General features: G+C 38.8%; 1 protein-coding gene across 4 annotated transcripts in view; it reads left to right on the top strand.

Moving 5' to 3' along the window:
• The window catches only part of CCDC148 (coiled-coil domain containing 148), an 85,510-nt gene that overhangs the window by 63,259 nt on the left and 9,031 nt on the right, over positions 1-13,220 (top strand). For all 4 annotated transcript variants that reach the window (XR_007507572.1, XR_007507574.1, XM_049813397.1 and 1 more), the window contains 2 exons: positions 5,596-5,714; positions 12,077-12,194. Coding sequence is in view for 2 of the 4 variants with exons in the window: in XM_049813397.1 (XP_049669354.1) it covers positions 5,596-5,714; positions 12,077-12,194 (237 nt within the window). In the remaining 2 variants the exon portion in view is untranslated. The remainder of the gene's footprint in view (positions 1-5,595; positions 5,715-12,076; positions 12,195-13,220) is intronic.

Genomic DNA, 13,220 nt, shown 5'->3' with positions numbered 1-13,220 from the left:
ACTGTTCTTACATGCTGGATTTAAAGTTATAAAATAACAAATCAAGGCAGAACTTCTACATTTGGTGTCTGCACTCAACTTCTATGTAAGAGTTTTAAGGGTGAGACGTGATGAAATTTTGACTGGTATGGATAATCTGTAAGTTGTTCTAGTTGGAGCGTGTGATTGTGAGATTTTGTGGTTTCTCCACCAGCACTGGAAACAGAGGTAGAGAGAGAGGGGCAGCCCATATTTAATGACAGTTTGCTGCTTAGGTTATGAGAAACTTTGCTGCTGCTTTTCTTTTTGTTACAGCTTGTTCTGCTTATTTGTCTTTACTCACACTGTGATTGTAGTGGCAGGTGGCTCTGAAACCACAAGGAAGGAAGAGGCTGGGTGAGGCTGTGTTGACCTAACCACCAGCAATGTTCATTTTATGTGTAAATATTTTGATTGTGCAAACTTTCTGCTTTTCTCTGGCCTATGTGTAATGTCTACATAGAACAGTCCTCTGCCTATGCACAGATGGAATAGCAGCTGTTTAGGGTCAATGGTCATATGTTTCATTTGAGTATATTACATCTCAGAACTTTAAAAAGGGCTGCTAACCTTATACTGCAGCTGCTTTTCTGGTGAATGTTCTGTGGCAGCAAGAATAATATGTAAAATAAATGCCCATACTCTACCTAGTTTGTAACCTAGGCAGGGTATGTCAAGTTCTTCAAACCTGAGAATAGGTAAAATGACATTAAATCTTAAATACCAGTGCTACATTTGCTCTATTGGACTGCCGATCAGTTTTTTCCCTGTATATTTAAATATGGAATTTCAGAAACTTGTCCCCAGTTAGAGTTTATGACAAAGCCTTCAGGCAATGTGGAATACAGAAAGATAATAATTGCAGAAGAGAGAGTTTAGTTTCATAAATATAAGTATTCCAAACAATATTAAATAAAAGCATTCTAAGAAATACGGTTATAACTGTAATCCTTATTTTCATGTCCTTCATGTGTAAAAAATGGCCTATATAAAGAAATGATTGGCTTATAGGTTGGGAATTCTGAAATATAAACAATGTTTGGAAGACCTGTTTTGTTCTGAATCATGATAGTTAAAAGGTTTTTCTGCACAATCACATAAAGAGAATGGTATTTTGACTGCCATTTCAACTGAAATCTCCAAAAGAGGCTTAAATTCGATACAGTTCAGTGGGTGATACAGAAGTTATTTTTATTGCCATTTTATGAAGCTTTTCCTATGTGAGATGATTCCATAAGTAAATTTCATTGTAAGAAATTACCTATGTTTTGGGAGGTAGGATAAGGTCCCAGACCTTCACAGGAACTTTATGCATTTAATTGTAAAATCAACAGATTATTGACCTATAATTTCAGTTGCTTTTATAAGTAATTTTATAATTAACATTTTCTTAGATTATTAAAATTCTTAAGATTTTCTTAGGTTTTTACATATTTTTTCTAAAGCTTCTATTCTCTGTTTTCCCAGCTGTATTTTAAATTTTAGAAACATAATGCTGTTTTGTCAATGAATTACAAGTGACAGCATTGTTATATGCTTCTGTCATCATAAACAGTCTTTTCAAAAACTCAGTCTTGCTTTTCAAGGTAAACACTATCTTTGTTTTGCTGGAAGCAATAATTTTTAGTGAATTTTGTAGCTTTTCTCTTTCTATTTGTCATAGCAATTGCCAAGAAGTCTGTTAGGTCTAAGAAATTAAGGGGTTTCTCAGTCAGCCCTCAGGTGGTATGAAGCACCATGCCATTCTCTGGCTATTCCTTTGGTTTCTGATTTGGAAGTACATCAGGGTATGTCATTATTTCTGTGTCCCAGCTTGTCTTTCTCTTCTGGTACCTGCATGTGGAATGGAAGAAAAAAAAAAAGTGGAAACGAAAGAGTGAGAAGTACAACAAAGAGAAATTGCAAGAGCGCTAACCCTTGTAGATCTACCATGCCATCCTAGCTCTTCTTGTTGGGATAGCAGAATACTTAGTATAATGCAGAAAACAGAATATACGATACCTGTTGGAGATGGCATGGAATATGGGTTGTGTTATTGTGTGTTGTTGTTGTTATTATTATGTATTAATAACTGGAACAGGCAGGATAGGTCAGCTTAGCTTCAGTAAGGGCAAGAGGCTGAAAGATCAGGAAATGTGGAGGTCTTATACTGAGGTGTGCTGCAGTTTTCCACAGGCAAAAGGATACAAGAAATGGCTGGAGCATCATGTTGCCAATAAGCATAATTGATACCTTTCATAGACTGAGTTGAGGAATTATGATCATATCCAATCATCTTACATAGGTTGAACTGTTTTATATTATTAACATAATAAGGAGCGTAGTGCCCTGAAAACATTTCTCTGTCTTTGAACTTATGTTCATACACAGGTTCCTATCTCCAGATGTCTGAACCTTCCTGAAAATTAGTTGCGGAAATTATGTAAACTAAAGGGCTTTTTGTCCTAATATATAATTTGTTTATTAGTGCTTATTAAAAAAATCTTAGTTGTGATTTTATGTGTCTTCTCCCTCTCTTTGTTTTTTTCTATTCTGTATTAACAGTCGTCATTTGCATACATTTTGTGTTGCTGTTAGTCTTCCAAAGAATGCATGGTTTTCACCAAGCTACAAGCTGAAGTTAGCCCTAGCACTGAGTTTTGCAGTAAGCAGCTGAGGTCCCACGGGCAGTGGGGAGAAGGGCTGCCCTGGCACCGGCTGGTAGCCCACCCAGCCCTGCCTCTTGACTCCAGCAGTGGCTGTAACAATAGAGGAAACGCACACAGTAATCTCCCATCCTCCCTCCTGGCTCCTTCCCCTGTCTCCAGCTGTTCCCTGATGTTGATGTGGTTTGTCAATTTAGTAACCCCTCCCCAGGGGCTCTCTCTTTGGGCAGTTGCCCAGTCTTTCCTGAAACACGTGTGAACTTCCTGCATCCATCAGCAAGGAGCTCCACCAGCCTTCCACCCACTGCGTGGAGAGCCGTCTCTTCTCTTTGTTCCAAATCTGGCTCTTGCTAGTGTCAGCTGAAGCTTCCTAGTTCTCATGTTGGAGAGGAGGAATCGATCTCCATCCAGCCTTTTCGTGACACTCGTGAATTTGTAGGCTTCTTATCAAATCCCCCATAAATTGTCACTTCTCCATCTGAATAGCCCCATCCTGTTCCTTCAGTGCCTGTATGAAAACTCCTATGAACACAATGAACCTCTGATCATTACTGTTTCTCTTCTCTTTCCATATGAAAAGGCTCTTTTCGGAGAGGGAGGGATCAGAACTGCATGTGGGACTATAAACATATTTTCTGTGTTTTCCTATTCTTTTTGTACCAAGTCCTGACACTAGACACGTTTAATTTGCCTTTCGACTGCTGCTGCGCACTGAGCTGATGTGTCACAGGAGGGGTGGAGGAGCCCTCTTGGTCAGTGGCAATAAATTTGGGATGTGGTGCTCATTCGGCCATGCTGTTCATGGCACTCTGTGCTTTCTGTTCCCCAGAGGATGGTTTCTTGGCGTTCGTGAAAGTTGCTGCGTGCCGTCATCAGCTTTAATATGGCCTGTGGTCACTGGTTCCTGAAAGCCTTGCTTGATGTTAGCCATGGGCCCTCATTTGCATGCAGCATCATTGGGAAATGTTGCTGTGCTGCTGTTGGATTGTGGAGCAAGATTTACAGGAGGATGTTCCCTGCATTTTGCTCTGCAAGCAGAATGGCTTTTTTCTGTTACAGGAGAGGAATTTGAAGTTCTGTCCCCCTGCCAGCTGTCTGAAGTGAGAGAGGCTTATCTCTGTGAAAGTGACAGGCAACAGCTTCTTGTAAATGTAGCTGAAAAATAAAAGGGCTACAGAGTTGTCTGTACTGCAGTCACTGCTGACCTCGTACCATATTATAGATATTATACTTTATACCTTACTGATAGCTTATTAGGAGCAGTACTGCTGGCAATCCAACTATGGCAGTTGGGACTTGGTGAAAACTAATAGTAATAGTTATCTCAGAAGCAAAGAAAATACATTTGTATTTCAGGGATGTCTTACCTAGTTGGGAATGCTTTTATTGCTCCTGATCATACTGTGTGGATTAGATGACCTCCTGAGATCCCTACATAACCTGTGTTGTAGTGGCTTCAGCATTCGTGACCAGTGCCTGGACGGACTCACCTAACGCTAGCTTAGGAATGCAGTGTTGGAGTCATGCTCCTGAATTTCAGTGTGATTCAGGTGTTCTTTAAAAGTGTATTAAAAAAAACATTCTGAAGTCAGCACTTCAAAGATGAGAAGGTGATTCTTGTTCCTGTGTCTAAGAAAACCTGCTCTCTCAGCTTTCCAGGCTGGTTGGTGGCTTGTGAGGCTAGCTCCAGTCATCATTCAAAACTTCGGGAAGTGTACCACTGCAGCAGTTTTCTTCTTAAGGTAGCGTTAAGGTATTGGTCGAGAGCTGGCTGAATATGAGCCAGCAGGGTGCTCAGGTGGCCAAGGTGGCCAACGGCATCCTGGCCTGTATCAGAAATAGTGTGGCCAGCAGGACTAGGGAAAGGCTTGTTCCCCTGCACTCAGCACTGGTGAGGCTGCACCTCGAGTACTGTGTTCAGTTTTGGGCCCCTCGCTTACAAGAAAGACAGTGAGTTGCTGGAGCGCGTCCAGAGAAGGGCAACAAGGCTGGTGAAGGGTCTAAAGCACAAGTCTTACGAGGAGCGGCGGAGGGAGCTGGGGTGGTTTAGCCTAGAGAAAAGGAGGCTGAGGGGAGACCTTATAGCTCTCTACAACTGCCTGAAAGGAGTTTGTAGCCAGGTGGGGGGCCATCTCTTTTCCCAAGTAACAAGTGATAGGGTGAGAGGAGATGGCCTCAAGTTGCACCAGGGGAGGTTTACATTGGATATTAGGAAAAATTTCTTCACTGAAAGGGTTGTGAAGCATTGGAACAGGCTGCCCAGGGACGTGGTTGAGTCACCATCCCTGGAGGTATTTAAAAGATGTGTCGATGTGGTGCTTAGGGACGTGGTTTAGTGGTGGACATGGCAGTGTTAGGTTTATGATTTGACTCTATGATTTTAAGGGTCTTTTCCAAGCTAAATAATTCTATGATTTGTAGTGTATGTCTTGCCAAGGTGGGAATTAAAACCTTGCTGCAAATTCCACCAGTTGTCTTTGAAGAACTGCCCTGGTTTAGGAACAGAATCCTGCAGAATTTATTCAAATGAAGAATTCAGAGTTTCACTTCAGCAATATTTACTTTAAATCCCAATTCCTTGTTTTGGATCCAAAACCCCTCATCTTTCCTAATAAGCTTCCCTGCTCAGGTTTCACCATCTTGCTTGAGGCCTTTCTTTCTCACTCAGCTTTGGAAAAACTTCATACTTACATGAAGACCACTCACATGTTCTTCCTGTTCCTCAGCAGGGTCTCCACCTCAGCCAAAATGAACTTGGCTGGTGTGGATCCAGCTGTTTAAGCTAAGATATACTTTCTAAAATACAAATTTTATTCTAAAAAGATCAAAATTGGATTTTCTTTAAGTTAATACTTTTCTTTCTTTATTTGTTCTCACTACCTTGGCTTGTGAATGATTGTTATTTTGTTTACTGTATTTGTTCAAACTCTAGGTGAAAAAGTACTGGGCTGAGAAACAGCTCAAGTGGCAAGAACAGGAAGAGAAAGATCTACAACGCCTGGAGGAATTAAGAAAATTAATGGCTGAACAAGCAGTTAAAGACAAAGAAAGGTAAAAGAAATTAAAAGTGATGATACTTACAGTATCAATAGGAACTTCTTATAATCTAATGTGCTTTGATCTCCCAACTTTCTAAATTAGAATAAATTGAGATAAGTAATTTTTTTTGATTCCTGTTTGGCAGTTACCCCAGTCTATACACCCAGGCTGCATCATGATTGTATCCTGGATGAAATTTATTTGTTAGTTTGAATTTACCTTTGTAAGCACTAAACTCTTGTAATCATGATAGAGTGCACACATTAAAACCAGCCCCCTTTGTGATTTTTTTTTTTTTTTTTTTTTTTTAATTGTAGCTGGATAATAGGACCTTCTACATTCCCGCTTAGCAAAATTATTTATAATCAGGTTTGGTTTGTTTGAGAGACAAGCTAGACATTAAGCACTTAACAGCCTCAAAGATATTTATTATTCTTTTAGAGGGTCTTAAACTGTGCATCTAGTTGTAGATGCTCTTCACCTGTTTGATGTAATTTAGGACATCAGCCTGTTAACATTTGAATGCTTGTCAAGTCTTTGTTACAGAATATGGCCTTTAATGACCTGTTGAAGAAATACTTGATTTCATAGAGGAATTCCTCTGTCACAGAGGAACATAAAAAAACCAACTGTATGTAGTCTGGTTATAATTGCTCTCAAATCACAGGCTTACTTTTTTTTACATAGAGGAAGCCACCAAATTGCATGGGCCAGGAATGTAATTAAAATAGGGTTAAAGTACCATTGGCATTAGAATATTAAACTCATCTTAAACATTCTGTGGGAAATACCACTTCCATCTTATTTTGTTACAATACCTTGCTTACAGCTAAATTTAAATGTCTTTATCCTTATGCTACAAATATATCTATGCCTCTCCTTAACCATACCTGCAATAATTTTAGCTCTTAGCAAAAGAAACACACATACTTGAATTACTGAGTTTTCAGTAGAACTGATCAGGAAAAAATTACTTTTCTTTAAACCTGGGTACTGCACTATGCCATACAGTTGGGGACTGTTCTTTTCTTATGCTAATAAATGTTGCAGAATAAAATATAAGGAAATGGCACAGTTCATTGAGGAATGCAGGAAGGACATAATCACACCTTCAGGCTATTATGAATCCAAAGTCAGTAAATGCTTAGCATTATGTTTCCCAGAATTGGCGTACTGTACAAAATAAAACAGTTTAAAGAAAAATGTTTACTGTTTGTCAAGATTAATAATTCTTTGAAATTGCTTAATGCTTTTCATCTTCAAAGCCTTCAGGAACATTAATCAAAGAAGGGCAGAGAGATGTTACTGTTATTAGATACGGTAGTGCTACAAGTATGGTATAATGCATTTTAAAATATGTATTGTACTGAACTAAGGTAGGCACACTGGCATAATGATTTCACGGTGCAGAACTGCAGTCCTGTAGAAACTAGTAGTGTTCTTACATTTTACGTGTTGCAGGACATAAATTGGTTTTGAGGCTTTGCAGAGCTGATCATGAAAGATGGCACAGGCCAGTACCACAGTTCTGATCTGACATGTTTTCAGGCTTTTTTGGGAAAGGAGAAGATTTTTGGATTGTGAGCTGACTGATTATTCAAGTATAAGATATGGCCTGGATAGTGCATCGAGTTTCTAATAGGTACAATAAGATATTAAAAAATGATCTGCTGTTACCCCGAACTGCTTTTAAAATTAAGTAATCGGGTTTATAAAAAGGAAAATTATTATCAGAGTTGCTGTGGTATTCTGTTTATTCAGGTCTCACTTTGGCTATTCAACATCTTGCAATTACAGAGTTATGACCAGATCAAAAAAAAGGATTAAAGGCACCTGAAACTGGATGTAGAATTTCAAGTGACTAAGTCCAAGTTGGCTTTCTACAACTCCTCTGCTTAGTGACTATCTGACAGTGGAGACATTTAACTGATGGGACATTTCATTTTTTTGGCCTGCAAGTTCCTAGGTAGCTGTAGTTTTATGTTGCATGCATGTCTTAAAACTGTTGTCTTCAGAGCATTTGGCCACCCAGCACTTGCCTAAACTGCAGTGGGTTTACGTTTATGTAAGTTCCCATAGGTGTTGATCAAGTAAGAGATGGCAAGAGTAGAGAGTTCAACACAAAATCCTAACGCACAATGCTATCTGCATTCAGAAACATAGGAGAAGGGAAAAGGATTGTGCTATGATTTCTGCTCCGAGCCCAGTATCTATTCTGTATTAATTTTTTTATCCAACAGTCATTTCATACAAAATTTGTAAAACAGCGTTTAAAAAAAAATCACAGGGGCTAGGGTAAGAACCTAGGTGTGCCAAGATCCTGTCAAATTCCACAAGTAGGCAAAAATCATACTCCTTTTTTGCTTTCTTCTACTCCCATTCATTTTGTATTGTTTGCTGATAGTGGTCCAGCTATTAAAACAGGGGTGGAGGTGCCCTTACCTAGACTATTGTATATTCTCACTGGTTGTGATGCTCACTGATAATGCAGAAAATGCAGATTTGAACTCCTTCAGGCTAAGAACCTGAGACTAAAACTGTCTGGACAAGAGCTCTGATTACTGGTGTGTGTCATAAAAGGTCTGGGCTGGCCACATTTGAAAAGGAAAGCACAGACTTCTGATCCTTTTTTTAATAAAAGTTAAAGGTTTGGTAGATGACAGCTCCAGAGAGAAATGCTTCATAAACACAGCAGGTACTAGATAAATGGTGTGCATTCTCCTTACTGGCATTCAGCAGGACTTAACCCCATTAAGCTGGGGTAACTGGTGGGACTACTTCAGGGCTAAGAAGTTACTGTTGGCAAGATTCAGTTGCATGTGGCCCACTGAAAGTAGAGATGTAAGCGTGGATGTACATGTACTGCAGTTGGTCCTTTATACGTACATAGGATCACATATTCAGCTATTCTAAATGTCTAAGTTAGGTCTACATGCCTATGTCTTCAGGACACTGAATTATAAGCTCTCTTTTAATGTGGTATCAAGAACTACAAACTGCATTTAGGTCTTATTGTACTTCAAGAATTAGCATCCAAAAGGGCAGATGTTTGCTGCTAACAGTCCATTTCTCCCTTTTCTAGTCTACGCAGTGGATTTCAGTCAGGTTCTCTACTGGGTCCCTTAGGTATGGAATGGATTGAATATATGTAAAATATTTTAAAAGAACATATCCCCCCCAGCAATAGATTTTGCATTAATGTTGCAGGGTGAGAATTAAATTGGCATGACATTGTGCAAATATTTTCACTCGTTACCTATGAGAAATAGATTGGCACAGTCCTGTTCTCCAGTGAGGCAGTGAGTGGGAAACATTTGCAAGCATCCTAACCCAGCACCTGTACTGCTGCCAGTCCTGGCCCTAATTCAAAGGGCAGGGGCAGGAGAGTCAGAAGGAAAGGATTGCTTTTTGCCAGAGTTTTATCTGACTAACCATCAGAAACAAAGTAATGGCAGCAGTCTGACACACAGCTCTGTTTATCACGTCGGGGTGAAGGTGCTTATGTACTGCATCTCTCCTTTCCCTTGTGCTCTTTGCAGCAGTGCCTTGCTGGGGATGCGTGTAGATAGCCTGTCATCTCTCCCTTCTTGCCCCACCTCAAGGTTTTCCCCTTCCTGAAGCACAGCTCTCACCAACTCCCCCGAAACCCTCCCACTCTCCCCAGTCAGTGCTCCACGTTGAACGGACGCAGAACAGACAGAATCCAGAAAAACTGTGGACAAATAATGGGGTATGAAAGCCATTCATAAAGCCAGGCAAACGAGAGGTCTGTTGGTGGAGTCCGTGTTCACAGCAGCTTTGCTTGGAGCTTGTGCTGTTACATTTAAGAATGTCTTCAGAGCGGAGGGCTGGGTTAGGCTCTGCACCTTGACATAGCCACAGCACTTTGCAGTTGCAGCATAAATTAGCAAAGGATCTGGCCAGTCAGTTTTGTCATGGGAACCGGTGACTACTTCTGAAGTGTTCAAATTAGTGTGTAAAACACTTTCTATTCCAGCTGCCTCATGCCTTGGTGACGTTGTGCATCGATTCAGCCTGTCACAGGTGGGAACAGAAGCAGACCTTCTTAGCCACAAAGATAATGCTTTCTACTGTTGCTACTGAGATTTATTCAACTGACAGCAGTGAACAGGATAAATTGTGATATATGGCAAAAAAAACTATCTATATTATAACCCATTTTTTTTAAAGTTTTGCTAAGGCTTTCATAGTAAACATGATAGTTCATTATTTCCTATAAATATTTATAAGACAGTGTCTGAAAGCAGAGTTTTAATGAAATTATGCTTATCAAAAATTACATAAGTGTGTACCTACAATACTTAAAAAAGGTAGCTTTACTGAAACTAATCAGCTAAACTCATTTTTCAGCTGGCGATTTATTAAAATTGTTACTTACTGTGGTACTTAAAGTCAGAATTGAATATTAAGACATTTTTATTTTAAGCTTTTCTATAAAATTAAGTTTGCTTTGAAGAAATAGTAGCTAAAATGTTACTAAGTATAATGGAGTGAAAGAGAATTAACAACTTTATTTGGAAGGGAACATTGTGAAATCAAAGCTCAAGTAAACATTTAAAGCTAAGTATAAAAAGTATTGAAAGAATGTTCCAAATTAGGAACACACTGTATGGTTGCGTATGTATTTACAAGGTTCTCTGCCTTCCCTGAGTGTAGATTTCATAGCTCTGCCATTGCTCTCTGACACTGAAACTTAATCTTTGTTAATACTGGCCTTGGTCTCTCCAGCATGAGCAAGATGATGATCTCCTTAGGATAACATAGTCATGAAAACATGAACCACCTTCTTAGGAGCAACAAATGCTGCATCAGGATGCCAAGTCCTTGCTCTGCCCTGCTCTGCCTGTCAGTTACTTTGGCAATCAATTGCAATCACTTACACCTATTCAAACTGGGCACAGAAATGCCATAAAATGTTGCCATTTAACAATGCTTTACAGTCCTACCTATGTGAAAACTTCTGCAGTATAGACAAAGTATTTGAAATTAGACCTGGATGAGTGCCCCTCAGTTCTCCTCCTTGGTAATTTACAGAAGTTTCCAGGGTACTGAATTTCATATTTGGTAACACTGGAGTATTTTAGAACATGTATCATAGTAGTCAGCTCAAGCAGAGTGAAAAGTTTTCAATATAATTTTTGTCATTTTTCAGAAAAATATGAGTATCTGCTTTTTATTAAATTTTCTTCGTATAAAAGGAAGATTAGACTTTCTCCCTGGAACAAAATTACCTCTGAAGATTACCATTGTAAGCAATCATCTGCCTAAACTGCAATGGCTACAGTAAGAAACTGAAAGCCTGTCTGGGGCATTCTCAGGCAGCTTTGTACCACTCTCTAGGGACAAATATTTTGTCCAGATAATTGTTACTGGATTATTGATGCAGTGGTCTTTTCCAGTTACCAACATAACTGTGCATTTAATTCTGATTTTTGCAGTTTATAGCACAAGTTGTATAGTCCTTTGAGCTTACTAAGATTTCAAGAGTAAGAAAATAAAAATACATGTTTTATCGTAGTTGAAGCAGCTCTCTCTTCTCCATTTCTCTAAAGGCAAGTTAAAATTTGAAGGGCAAAAGAAGGGTAATTCTCTGAATGCAAAGCATAGCAATGGCAACTCCTCTATAAGGACTAAAAGTGACATACCAAAGAATACCCTGCGGCTTCATAAAAAAACAGATTTTGGCAGTGGACTGATGGTTATTAGGAAATATGGTCATGGTAGTACTACTGGGGCTATAAAAACCTATTGTGAAAAGTTGACCAAAAATAATGCTATAGGTAAAAGTTTCAGGATTATTTGCACTAACCTCCTTTTTTTTCCTTTTGAAGAAGGATGTAATTCTCAAGTTTTCTTGCTTCTTCCAGTAACAAGATTGGGAGAGATGTGTTTCTTTTAATGGAAGGAGTTACGGGAGAGAGTTCTTCTGCCACACACAGATGTCAGAGAACATTTCTTCTTGGCAAAGAAAATGGGGGGGGGGAAAAGAGCAACAGGGCTATATAAAGTATGCTAGAGAAAATCTGCCTTCTAGAAATTAAATCTGAAAGGTTAGCCAAGTTACTTAAAACAAACCAAACAAACAAAAAAACAAACCCCCAAAACAAATCAAAAAGTACAACTCCCCAAACCCCCCTTCCCCCGAAACCCCAAACCAAAAAACTCCAACAAAAATAACACATTCAAATGAAAAAGCATTTTTTGCATTTTTCAGGTGTTTTGATGAACCACTGTATTATTATCAGACAGATATAGAAAACATCAGACTAGTTTTCAAACTGAAATATCGTAACAGAAACTTAAAATTACACTTGACCAATGTTTTTTCCATTCATATGTATGCTGTTTTGCAGGGTAAAGTTTAGACAAGCATTACTAGAAAAACGGTTGCTGGAGAAAAAGCACCTGGCCCTTAAAGAAGCACATGAAGAAAAGGAAAAAGAGAAATGCCTTGAAGCACTCCGGCAACAGGTGGTTTTATTTCCTGTATATAGTATTTTCATATACAGTGATGATACAAACACATACTGTCATATTACAGGAAAGATAAAAAGAACAATCTATCAAAAGCAACTAAATGAAGAAGTTAAAATGCACTTTTGGTCTGACTTTAAGAGTAATTCTGTCATGTTATAAATCCTGTGTACTTTGTAACTCTGACAGCAGGAGCATTATGATGTTAAATTGTACTGTAGAAGCTGTTGATATCTGAAAACAGATATTATTTTTTCTGGGTTGGATGTGATTTCTCTTTTTCTTTGATTTTGGGGTTGTTTTTTTAATAATCTTAAGTCTGCCTTGAGTCTTAGGCAAGATTTATGAGTAATTTAAATTCTTTTTAAATTCTGAAAACTTACAGGCCTTGGATGACTTTTCTTTAGAGAGATATTTAACTCTCTGTGAAACTTTTGCACGGTCTTTTAAAAAGGGTATCCCAGAAAATGCTTGCTAATGCTTGTCATAGTAAATGTAGTGTTGTTATTTTTTCCTACTGCTGACTTTTGAAGGAGTAATTTTACCTTCATTTATATTTTTTTATCTAATCTCCTTGGTTTTTCCTCCAAAGATTAAAAGGAAAAAACTGGAGTTCACATTCTTTACAGTCCAGGTACTGCAGCCTAAATGTGCAGACAAAGGAAAATAAGGGAGGGAGAAAAGGTGTTCTTCAAACCCTTTGATTTCGGATAATTTAAACAGCACTAATGCAGCAGCTTTCTCCCTGGGACTACCCATGGTTAAAAATACGGTACTTGATGCAGCCTTGACCTCACCTTCAGCACATCCTTTGGCTTCAGGATTAACCAACCCAGTACAGTGTGCATGCCAGTGAAATTCTTCCTCAGTCCCTCATGGACTGTTTGTGGCCTTATAAGTGCTTTCGCTTCAGCATTTGGGTGTACAAAGTCAAGAAGAAAGAAAAATATAACAGAGGTCATCTTCTGTGGGAGAGCTGAGCATAAGAGGAATAAATAAACCTAAGGGATCATTGGTCTATTA

Source organism: Accipiter gentilis, chromosome 1 (assembly GCF_929443795.1).
Source record: "Accipiter gentilis chromosome 1, bAccGen1.1, whole genome shotgun sequence".
Classification (NCBI taxonomy): domain Eukaryota; kingdom Metazoa; phylum Chordata; class Aves; order Accipitriformes; family Accipitridae; genus Astur; species Astur gentilis.
This window is presented reverse-complemented; position numbering and strand designations above follow the sequence as displayed.